Source organism: Nanorana parkeri, unplaced genomic scaffold (assembly GCF_000935625.1).
Source record: "Nanorana parkeri isolate BGI_ZX_2015 unplaced genomic scaffold, ASM93562v1 scaffold252, whole genome shotgun sequence".
NCBI lineage: Eukaryota > Metazoa > Chordata > Amphibia > Anura > Dicroglossidae > Nanorana > Nanorana parkeri.
Genome location: NW_017306520.1, coordinates 1,131,209 through 1,143,991, shown reverse-complemented (window position 1 = coordinate 1,143,991; position 12,783 = coordinate 1,131,209). Strand labels below are relative to the sequence as shown.

Sequence of the window (12,783 nt, the reverse complement as noted above, 5' to 3'; positions counted from 1 at the left end):
ATGCATTACTGCATTATTTATGGCATGACACTAAAGTTATGTATTTCCGAGTTGGGTTGTACAGAGAATTCTTTATTGCTACTTGCCGTATAAACAACTGCAATGCCCTTGATGAACATCAACAGCATTATGCATGAAGCAATCAATCACTGTTTACCAGCCGCATAAAAGTAATTTGCATAAATGTACCTAGTACATGCATAAAATATAAGCATCTGCATGTACAACTCATAAATTGAAAGGACTTGTGCACCACTCAAGGTGTTTTTGCAGTATGCCGTTGTAATGGTCAACACCCAAAATCAGGTACAAAGATCCTGCTGTCAAGAAACCCCAAAAGGTATAAGAATTAGACAGATTATTGCATCTGTCACCTTCTACACATAACTAAAATAAGAGGATTGCAAGGAGTGACAATAGTAAAGTCAAATCATATGTAAATCTAATTAGTGTCACTAGTATTATTTATTTAAACATAACTTTCCATCTCACAGATCAACAACTGTGGTGCCAAGCAGCAATATACTAATATTACCTTGAAAAGGAACAGCTGTATCCACATTTTTTTCCTCTTCACTTTGTTTATTCAGTAAAGTGCTTGCAAAGAGTGGGTTATTAATGAAATGCTTCATGTAGTGATTTTCACAATCCTCTTTAGTCTTTGTGCGCATTTGATTAGCTACTTCTTGCCTGAAAGACATAAATAGTTACAAATATCATCAACAGCTGAGCCTAGGTTGGATTTAGGTGCTCACCGAACTGCAGTGTAACTGAAGCCCTCAAACATTCAATGACCTTGAGCACACCTTTGGCCCAACACAGTCCACAGCTGTCACATGCGATCTCAACCAGGGAAGGGTACTGCATTCATGAACCCCAAACTTCTGGTACTTCCAGGCCCTGAATACACAAAATCCAAGGGCTGGAAAAAACAATACCGACGACTACAGTAAGCCTCATGTAGGTCAGTGTCTGGTCTTATTACCAAAATTATTTGCCAACCCCCATTGTTGCAAATACACATAAATGAGACTTCATTCGAATCAAAAGTACACTGCAAAACTTCTCTAAAACAGCCACTATTTGTGATCAATGAGTTGTCAAGTATGGGTGTGATTAAAAAAAGCTATTCTGTTCAAACTAAAAGCAGGATAGCATCTTAAAACAAGAAGCTGTCGAAATAACTCGGGGGTATATTTATAAGCCTCCATTAACGTCTGAGCATTTTGTTGCGTGTTTACCAAAGTTCAACATGAACAATCCCATTATTTTCAACAGTGTTCATTCAAGTGTAAGGCTAAGTTCACAACTTGGCGATCCGTGACAGTGCGTAGCGCGTCCCGGGATCGCTTAGATCTGAACCCAGCCTACATGAGCTTTATTTGTGCAGAACTGCGCATTTTTGGAGCACCTCAGAAATGAGCGTAACACATTTTCAGGCATAACAACCATCTCCTCCACCAAGTAACTTGCTTTCCATTGGCTAAAACAAAAACACTCAAACCTACAAAAAAAAAAAAAAAAGCTTCAAAATCATGTGAAAATGCTCATGCACAAATGTAATGGGGGCTGAAGCAGTGAATTAGACATTTGCCACACATTGACTGCAGGTGAATCTTTCTGGTTCACATGTTTTAAATGACAGTGTTTGATTATGTGCAGTGAATGTCACATTAACTGTTTTTTCAAATATGCCCCTTAATATAAACAACACATACTAAAGCAATGCTTGTGTTACACACCATAGAAGCTGAGCTTTTTCTAGTTCTGATCTGCCCAGCCACTCAGGAGCCAGTCACCTACTACATGCACACAGGAACAAACGTTTCTTCCTGTTCCTTTACATAGCCATGGGGAGTTTTTAGCAGAATATACTGCATTGTTTTCAACAGGTAAAATGTGTGTCTTATTTAACATAGATTTAATAAAAGTAGCCACTCGCACTCCATGATATTAAAGTCAATGCTGTTTATTGACTCTGATAAACACACATCTCCTTAGCAACGTTTCGAGACCGTGCGGCCCCTTTCTCAGGCAAACTGTTTGCCTGAGGAAGGGGCCGCACGGTCTCGAAACGTTGCCAAGGAGATGTGTGTAATCACAGTCAATAAACAGCATTGACTTTAATATCATGGAGTGCGAGTGGCTACTTTTATTCATCTACATTTCACGGGGGCATCCGTTGTCACCACCGCACCCACCCAGTTGTATTTGGGCTTTGTCCGGTCAGGAGTGCGATGGGACAGGAGGACTAAATGTCTTATTTAATATGTCTGTCATAAGTATCTTTTGAAGTACCATCCATCCCTACACCACAAGACCAACTTGGAACACTAAGGATATAGGCCAGAATTGTAATGGCAGAGGGGCTCTATTCATTAGGACACCTGGTAGTATTATGTCTGGCATGTCCAGGTAGCATTGTGCTAGAGGGAAAACAATTTAATTGCAATTTATTCTTAAAAACTCATAAAATAAAGAAAACTAAATTAACAATATTTATGTATTATAGCCAGCTGTGAACTGGCCTAAGCCAAGAGATGAGAATGTGTGTGCCATAAAAATAGACATTCTACACCCGTGGATCTCGACCAAAAGTGGGTCATAACCCCATGTTCAGTGGGTTGCCACGTGCCTTCCACTGCGCTAGGTGAGATGCTTTCTGTGTCAACTCTTCCACCAGTTTGTTCATTGGACAAAAAATTGGTATCATCGAGGGATGTCCCGATACCACTTTTTCAAGACCAAGTACTTGCTGATACCAATTACCGATACTTTTTCTTAAAGGGACATGTGACATTTTTTCTAAAACAATACAGACTAATGATTTTAGGGCAGTTTCTCACCAGGGGTGTGGACAGATCTCACCAGGGCTAAATACACAACATGTCACCAGAGCTGAATGCACAACATGTCACCAGAGCTAAAGTGGATCTCTCTAGGCAGTGGCTATGCTGATCAAGTGGGTTCCCACAGGAAAAGGGATAGAACACTGGCCTGAAATGGTGGGTCGAATGGGCAAGTGCCGGCTCTGGGGATGCACTGTGCAGTGTGGGGCTGTCCATGGCTGTGCCAGGAAGGAGGAGGAGACATAGAACCAGACAGGCACTTCCAATGACAGCTACATGCAGGTCCCCAGCAGGCTGCCTGAGGTTCCCACAACTCAGGCAGCCGCTGAGGTATAAAAATGTAAAGGGCCGGTATCGGCCTTAAGAATCGGGGCACTTTCAGGAGTGCTGATGAAAATGCCCGATATCGGGACATCCCCATCATCACTTCTGTCAAATTAGCAAGCAGGTGAACTGTAGAAATCTTCAAGACTACAGTATCTGGAATGACAAGGAGTGAGAAAGTTATAAGACTGGCTGAAAAGGACTGCAAACCCTTTGGCAGGTAAAATAAGTCACAAACAAGTATATGTACTTTTAAAAATGTATTTAGTTGCTTGACCTGTGTTCCGCTTTACAGTAAACCTATCACACACCTGGGAAATCAATCTGATCATAGGACGAAATATACAAACCGAGGTTACTGTCAGCTAAATCTGCATGTCAAAGCAACCAGTCGATTCAGAAATACAAACAGCTGAAGTTATGTGCAAATCTACTCCTCAAATATGAGGCCCTGCATCTCCCACCTCCCTACTGGTCCTTTAATGTCACTAATCGAAAATGCTTACCAATTGCCAAATCCACAGTCCATCACAGCCTCTAAAAGAGCCATTTCCTCCTGTGCTGTCCAGCTGGGATCCAGTACTGGAAAATCTGAGGTCTATTTAAAAAGAATACGCAAGATTAAATGTTTAAATATTAAGCAAAATAAGGACCAGAGTGTATATTACTTAGTAAACAGATTCTATTTCATAGGAATAACAGCCTCCATATTTTCCTCAATACAACATTTCTTTAACAAAAAAGAAGCAGCTTTGGGGGACTGGTTGCCCAGTGCAGATGAAGCCTTCAGGAGCAAGGAATAAGTATTGCATCTTATTACAAACCCCCTAGACAACACAAGCCGCTTTAAGGGAAACATTCCCAGCCATCCACTGACTCAGTCACATGATCAGTCGGTGGTAAAGTAGCACCAACAGTCTTTACACTCCTCCACTGCAACATCTAGGAATGCCTACAGCTGAGAGAAAGCCCAAAAAGAAGGAGGACCCAGTGCATCATGTAACCAGCAATAAGCCAACAGGAAAAAGGTACATTTAAAAAAAAAAAGTATAACACACTGCTAGCGGTGGGAAGAAGGAGGGCATGGATATGGGTTCAGATCTACTTTTTTCTTACCGTTGTTTCATTTGGTCACCAGAAGCAAAGAGAACTCGCACTGTAAACTCCAAATGACTTACCAAAAAAAACTTCCAACAGCTGAATAGAGTGGTGAAAAAGCAAAGGGAAGGTCATTATTAACTGCTGGCGGTGCTGCTATTAAAAAGTGAACCTGTTGATTTGCCCCACACAGACCAAGAGAAGATTTATTTTGAGATATGGATGTAAAAGACAAAAAAAAGATAATCTGAATTTCCATTCCACGTATCCAAGAAATAATGGCAGATAAAACTATTGGAAACACAGATGAGGAAAATGGCTCGGGAAACTCATGAGGAAGGATACAAACATAAGACGGAAAGCCAGCTTTTACTATTTCATTATCACTGCATGTTTGCACTAAACGCTCACCATGGCAATCATCAGGAAACTGGGCTGAGAACATTAATATGGAATTCAGGAGCCAGCAGGAATTTTTAGAATCCATTTCCATTGGCAACAAATTGAGAAAACCTCAAAAATTAGGTGCCAGCTGTAATTTTTAAGGAGCATTGGCTACCTGGTTCCTGGGGTTTGTCCAGCTCTACGTACACCTAAATTAAATATTAACATTTAGAAGTAATATGTTGGAGAATGCCGATTCGTGGAATATCCAATCGTCTTAAGAAGATCAGGAAGGATTTGTTTCCCCTGTTGGAGCAAATTGGACCCTTTATAAGGGTTTTTTTTTTCCTTCCTCTGGATCCACTGTGGGTATAGGATTCGGTATACAGGTGAAACTCGAATAATTAGAATATCGTGCAAAAGTAATTGCAGTAAGTGCTGCAAAAGGGGCCCAAACCAAGTACTGAGTACATATGCATGCTTGTACTTTTCAGAGGTCCGATATTGTTCTATGTACAATCCTTGTTTTATTGATTGCATGTAATAATCTACTTTTTTGAGGTTGTGGATTTGGGGTTCTTGGGGTTTTCATGAGCTGTAAGCCATAATCATCACAATTATGACAAATCACGGCTTGAATTATCTTGCTTTGCATGTAATGAGTCTATCTCATATATTAGTTTCACCTTTTAAGTTGCATTAGTGAAATAAATGAACTTTGCACGATATTCTAATTATTAGAGTTTCACCTGTACAGAGGGCTTGATTTTTTTCTCCACTGGTTGAACTAGATGGACTTGTGCCTTTTTTTTTTTTTTAACCTATGTAACCTAAATGTGCTTCTATCATACTCATATTATAGTCATCAACCATGGAAAAGTTCAGTCTTTCCCCAAAGATAAACCAGCAAAGTGCAAATTACATTGGCTGAAGATGAGACAGAAATAAACAGCACCAATAGTTTGTATCATCAAATGAGTTTGAACTACAGTAGGTTACTCAGTTTTTAACAAACCGCTGCTCTGGTGGTTAGGTCTGAGATGTTAGCTTGTCTCCTGGGCCAGACAGAAAGGTTTGCCTTTACTAATGCATCTCAAACTTTAGTGTGAATTTTATTATTTTATGCCAGGAAGTGAATTATTTTGACTTAGAAGAGTGAGCCCCCGATGCTGACTAGTTGGATAGGTATTGTAAAAGCCTCCTCCTCTATCAAGTGGCCTATACCCGCATGTAGGGATGCACCAATACCGATACTAGTATCGGTATCTGTGCCGATACCGAGTATTTCGTACTCGTACTCGCCCAAATGCTCTGATGCCCAGCCCGATACCTGTATCAGGAAGCCGGGCAGCGCGTCATTACACGATCGGTACATAGATCGGAAGCCGGCTCCATGCTCCCTCGTAAATATCGGTACTCGGTACCGAAATACCGGTATCGGTGCATCCCTACCCGCACGGCATGTCCTGACAAATTTTATAGAGAGTGTGGGTGGTTTGCTGGATTCCTTACAATCTAATTTGTAAATTGCGGTTTATGTAGGATAGTTGCAGTCTGTTAGCACTGTTTTTATTTGCCATGCTTCATCTACTGTGGAAGACCCAGACCTATTTTGTTTTGTTTTTCTCGTATATGGGGAAATGAGATTGACTCCAATGGCATGTGACGGCATGCATATCTCAGGATGTGGGGTAAGGGTGTGTTTCTTCTGTTGCTTGTACTACCTGGTTTAAGATTGGCATCCCTGGCTGTTGGGATCAGGAGTTGTATTCATTTTATTTGTTTTGCATATGAAAACCTTGATAAAAACAACTTTAAAAAGAAAAAATAATATGAACTACCATGATTTCATAACTGTGATCACTCTGGTGCTTCTTATACTCGAATCCTCTTGAGAAACACTAAAAATAAACAAAAGAATACATCATAAAAGCAATTGCATAACATACTATATAAAACGGAGAAAAAAGCAACGATATAACATCATCTGATTTAAATGTATGTCAACTCTATTCAAATAAAAGTGTGTGTGGCAAAACCCACCCATTTTAAAGTGCATCTGGACTCAAAATTGATGATTTGCTATGCTATATGGAAAATGTAGAAATGTGAATTGTGCCTGAGAACTGTACCTTTTTTCTTGAATTCCTCCTCAACAATATTAGTGCTCTTCCTGGTATGTGAGGGTTCCAAGGCAATCGTGTACCTACAGCTTTATAGTTGTATAACTGCAATATAAATCTAAAGCACTGCTGCCTCTGACTGCTAGTCTCCCCAGATTTGGAGTAAGATTTGGTGATGTCACTACTGTGCTGCTTACTGTGCTGGAGGCTCAGACATGAGGAAGCAAAGCTCTGCCTCTACCAAAATAACCACCTCCATGTAGAGACCCCCCTATGGAGTGTTGAACAAGGCATAGTGAAACAGTAATAGGGAAAGTTCAGTTGCAGGGAGACCACATGCACATTGGTGACTAGTAGTGATGTGCGAGGGTTTGGTGTGAACCCAGTTCACTCAAGCCCAACTGATGCACACCCTCCTGGCCCACTCAGTTGCGGCAGGGGCATTCCCTGCCCAGCAACTACATGACACAATGGGGAGGAGAATCCGCCTGTTGCAACTGAAGTGACTGGGAGGTGAGTGTGTCAGTCACAGTTTTGGATGAACAAACTTACAGAACTATGGGGTCAGGGCTTTTCCCCATAGTTCTCCTAAGGGTCATGGGAGGACACAAACTAGCATCCTCCCGTCACCCAAAGCTCAGTATACTGCGAGCTACAGCTCACGGTATACTGAGACGCCGCAGCCGGAGCGGATCCCGACAATACTGTCTGGATCCACCCAGCTGCGGGATTGACAGCTGGCTCTGCCTATTTCGCCAGTCAGCGCTGGAGGATCGGACAGTGAAGGGGGGGGATAAATCGAGAAGTGAGCGAGCGCCGGTATGTGTTCGCTCACTTCCCGATCTACTGAGCCGACCTGTGACAGTTTCATTGTCACAGGTCGGCTCAGATTATGAGGCTGAGTGAAAATCACTCACCTCATAATTCTCCTTTATGTGAACTTGGGCCGCACCAAGCCTCCGCACATCCCTAATGACTAGTCCTTTACCTGCTTTTTTGAGCTTGGCTTCCAAAGTAAGTTCCTCTTAGAAAAGGAAAAATACTTTTCACTTGAATTAATAACTGTTTATAGCTGCATGGGTCAGCTGACTTTCTTTAGAATCATAATTTCTTTGCAAAGACAGGAATCTTACTAGCAAAGGAATCCTTATCAATGAAAATTTATAGCAAAGGAAGAAAATAGAATAAGTATCAAGGTGGTAAATAGTAAGGGCGTTTAATCCAACCCTTAAGCATTACATTTGCCTTTACTCTCCCTGGTACTCAGGCTATTAAAATCCACAGTAATCCAGCTTCTCCACAAGAAATAGGCCTTCATTATCTGTATACAGGGGACACCGAGTGATTTTTACCATTCCTTGTGAAGTGGCTCCTGCATGATCCCCAGTGATCAGGTAAAACGGCAGCCCAATTTCTAAGACATTGGGGTCCAAGTTTTCAGTGTTTTAAAACTGAGCTCAGGAAAATGCAAACGTTTCCCTGCGATGTTTTAAAGGCCAATTGAGATAAGAATGTGTACCTGTAAGCAAAGCAGAAATTCTGGAGGTCCACATTCAGCACATTTGATGTATGGTTCCATAAGGTAGGAGGAACACCCTCGACAAGGTGGTTTATCAAAGACATCCCCTACAAGGTAAAACAAATGGGCTTATATTAAAAAACAATAATACCGTAATAAAATGAGTAGAAACCACCAATACGTATCGGTCACAAAACACACAAGAAAAATACAACAAAATTGTGTGCCATTTCGCCATGATTTATGGAACCCAAAGACAAACAAGATCTTTTGTAGCTGTGCTGGTGGGATTTTTGGGAGAAAACATTTCCGCCGGGTTCCCATTAAGATTAGTTTTTGGTGGACCTACTCTCGAACAATACAGCATTCTGGCTGCTCTGCTATAGGGACACCAACAGCAGCCAAGCAGCACACTTTTCTACTGAAGCTAATTTTTTACTTTACAGAAGTGGAGTTTAAAGCTGAACTCCGGGTTAAAAAAAATATTGTCTAACTACAAGAGGCATATGCATTCTTAAAGCTCGCTTAAAGCAAACTTGGTGTGCTGTGTCTGTTTTTTCTAGATCTGTGCAGTAATCCAGTGTGAAACTTTTCCTCTTTGCAGTATTTCCCTGTAATAAAGACCAGTCAGTGCTCCTTTCTCTCCTTGTGCAGGGTGACTGGTCTTTAAAAAGAGAACTATGGGATAAGTGTTTTTCCCCATAGTTCTCTTTAGGGTCACGGGAGGACGTATACTAACCTCCTCCCATGACCCAAAGCTCAGCATAGCCTGCGATATACTGAGAGCGCCGCAGCCAGGACGGATCCCGACAACACTGTCGGGACCCACCCAGCTGTGCCTGCCCCTCCTCCATACATTCCTCTACTCAGTGCTGGAGGATCAGAAAGGGGGGAATCCCTGCGGGGAGCAGTGACTGACAGTCACCACTCATTGCAGGGAGACATCAGGAAGTGAGCGGATCGGTGCATGTTTCGGCTCACTTCCCGATCAATAGAGCCGACCTGTGACAGCTTCTTTGTCACAGGTCGGCTCTAACTATGAGGATGAGTGTAAATCACTCACCTCATAGTTCTCCTTTAAGTATCTTCCCCCTCTTATAGTTTTCTGCAGGCAGGACCTGCTGGGCCCCTCCAACAGCTCTACTCTTCAAACAGGCTCCTTGCAGCAAAGCGATGAGGTCACTGCTATTTTTCACAAGGTAATAACTGGGTTGTCAAAAACTTGGGGGGCACAGTATGTGGATTTATATACTTTGTGTCTATTTAGAAATATAGGTTTTATAATAAATAAAATAAAAGGTTTTCATGCCAGTAGTTCAGCTTAAAAAATAAGAAAAAAAGAACAATTTTTTAATGATAAAAAACACCTTACTATCCGGTAGCAAGGCTGCCATCACAGTGAAGAGCCAACTGGTAGTGGGCCAGAGAAGTGGCCTAAGAAGATGGTCACATATTGCATTATAGAGTGCACCAATTTTGTAGGGTCTGGAAGATGTCTGAAGGACATTGGCAGCAGCAGCAGGCACTATCAGGTAGCTGCTATATAATACAGGACACAAACTGCAGGTGCTTTCCAGGGTTCACTTTGAGACAACCGATTCCCTTCAGATAAAGCACCGTAGTTAAGAACACCAGTAATGATAAAAGCTATGACCACACGATAAGCCTATGTCACACTAGCAAACCAGTTACTGGTGCCAGTGATAGAATTGCTAGGAGAGCAGCTATAAAAACATACCTGCTCCCAAACCAGTCACTTAACCGCTACTCCTTTGCTGGCTATCTCAATTCTACAACTGTTTGGCCAGTGAGGGAGCAATGTCATAAGAGTAGATGCATAGTCGCTTTAGAGCCCATTCACACTAAGCGTTACATTAAAGTGACTCTAAACTCCGGAGTTAAAGGAGAACTATGAGGTGAGTGCTTTTCACTCACCTCATAGTTCTAGCCGACCTGTGACAACAAGACTGTCACAGGTCGGCTCAGTAGATAGGGATGTGAGCGAACACATACCGGCGTTCGCTCACCTCTCGATCCTGTCACGGCTCTCTGCCATGACAGGGGAGGGGCTGGATTTCCCCCGCTCCGATCCACCAGCGCTGACTGGCGGAACGGACAGGGGAGGGGATGGGTACAGCTGGCTCTGCCTCTAGATAGGCAGAGCCAGCTGTCAGTCACGCAGCTGGGTAGATCCAGGCATAATTGTCGGGATCCAATTCAGCTGCGGCGTCTCAGTATACCGCGAGCTACAGCTCGCGGTATACTGAGCCTAGGGTGATGGGAGGACGCTAGTTTGTGTCCTCCCGTTACCCTAAGGAGAACTATGGGGAAAAGCCTTAACCCCATAGTTCTCCTTTAAATCTTAAAAACGGATTAAAAGTAAATCAACTATTAACAAAAATGTATCTTGTTTGTGTAACAATCGGCTGTAGATCCTCAAATCATCTCTGAATTGGTGCCGACACTGTCCTTCCCTCTGGAGGGTGGCTACCTTTGTTCCCCATGGTCCCTGTGTGTGCTGTAAAGTAGCCACCACTCCAAGTATGCTTCCATGATGGACAACAATCTCATGTTTAGTTTACTAATTTGTATTGAGAGTGTAGTCTATCACGGGAGCGAGCTTTACAAAATACACAGTGCATGCATCACTTTTTTTACAGTACTGCAGTACTTCAAGTTATGCTGCATTGGGGTGCCATTGTAATGAATAGCAATGCAGAGCATCTAGCATGCAGTACATTGTGCTGCGCAATACCATGTGCTAAAGACATAGGTACTAGGGCTGCAACAACTAATCGATGAGAATAGTTGGGAGAGGGAGATTTTGATTTAATACAACCAATCGATTAGTTGAAATAAAATAATCGGGCAACTAATCGATTATGAAAATAATAGTTAGCTGCAGCCCTAATAGGTACCATAACGCAGCACTGTGCTGTAAACCGGCCCTAACTTTAAGGGTCCATTCACACCAGAGGCACTGGGATTCGTTTTTCAGAGCGTTCCTAACACACAATAAAAAAAACAAACAAACATGAAAATCAATGAGGCCAGATCACACCAGCACGTTGCGTTGCGCATATGCACGCTGAAAAATAAAACAGAGCATGTTTTACTTTTCTTCAGCGGAACACACACGCAGCGCAACATGTGCCAATGCCCACAAACAACACACAGAAAATTGCTACAGAAACATAAAAACAAAAGCTAAATAGAAAGAAAAAAATGCATGGCAGCATAGCGCAAAGCAGGTCAGAGCATTGCATGCAGCAAACTTAGATCATCACAACGCGCTGCACAGCGTTATTGCATGCGCTATGGTGTGAATAGACTCCATTCCATGCATTGCAACATGTTACAACACACACACATACATACATACATACATACACACACTGGTGTAAACTGAAGCCATATGGCAAACTGACTTGTCTTTGCGTTGGTGTGAATGAGCCCTTAATAACACAACACCATGGACCACTGACTGGACTATCAGACCTCTGAGTTCCAAGTGCCATGCATTATACACGCGTTACCGTTTACCAACATGGAAGCTGCACCACAGATGCTGTCCCTGCCTGCACCCGTCCTGGAGATTCCAGGCTTTCTCCCACCTGCGTGGTACTCTTACAGGAAGGAGGCAATGCTTCGAAGGAGGGAGGAAAACCGTATTGGCGCATAGGAATACCATCTTGCGTACAATACTCGTCTTCACAACGAACAAAACAAACAAGCAAGCCGCTTTCCATCACTTCCGCTCAGGCACAACTACCGGATCTTGCTTCCGGTTTTTCTCTGTTTCCCGGGCGGCCACTAACCTCTGTACGGGGCCAGCCGGTCCATAATGCTCACAGCCCGCTCCCTGCGTATCGCCGCAGCCTCAGCCCCAGCCAGCCAATCCGGGGACGGGCTACTCCATGGGAAACATGGGAACTCCAGGCTGCAATAGTCAAACGCCGAGTACGTCGTCCAGCCCTTTCCTGCAGGTGTGATTGCCTATACAAAGGATTGTGCAGTTGCTGTAACATGAGATATCGAGCTCTTTTAGCTTCTGTATGTAGTCCTGTAAGAAGAAAGCACCGTTTATTAACTAAAGTAGTGTATGCTCATGTTCACCCTTTTATTGATCACTATCATGAAAGAAAGGGACTTAGGGGATGTTGTAGAAGTCTAGATCAGTACACATTGTAAAAGAGGGTATGCTTTCTTTCCGTATCTGAAATAATGGTAGAAGGACTGAGTATGGCAGAAGATATATTGTCCTAAAACAATAAAATGATGGCATCAGTACCTCACTGCAATACAATGTTCTGTTTCTCCAAACATGCTGCAAGTACAGAAAAATACCTGGGGATCCTGCCAGAAATCCACTGCGCTTCTAGCTTCCTGTACATTCTGCTGAAATCTCAAGCAGTGTCAGCCCTGCCCAGTTCTCCTTTGAGGGCTACAGAACTAGGGTTGCCACCTGTCCAGGATTGACCCGGAC

General features: G+C 42.8%; 1 protein-coding gene across 1 annotated transcript in view; it reads right to left on the bottom strand.

Annotated features, from left to right (window-relative positions):
• Nucleotides 1–12,247, bottom strand: part of TADA2A (transcriptional adaptor 2A) — a 33,739-nt gene extending 21,492 nt beyond the window's left edge. The window contains exons 1-5 of the mRNA XM_018556778.1: nucleotides 12,116–12,247; nucleotides 8,298–8,404; nucleotides 6,497–6,556; nucleotides 3,680–3,771; nucleotides 533–690 (exon numbers count right to left, since the gene is read on the bottom strand). Coding sequence (XP_018412280.1) covers nucleotides 533–690; nucleotides 3,680–3,771; nucleotides 6,497–6,556; nucleotides 8,298–8,404; nucleotides 12,116–12,140 — 442 coding nt within the window. The 5' untranslated portion in view covers nucleotides 12,141–12,247. The remainder of the gene's footprint in view (nucleotides 1–532; nucleotides 691–3,679; nucleotides 3,772–6,496; nucleotides 6,557–8,297; nucleotides 8,405–12,115) is intronic.
• Between the last annotated feature and the right edge of the window lie 536 nt (nucleotides 12,248–12,783).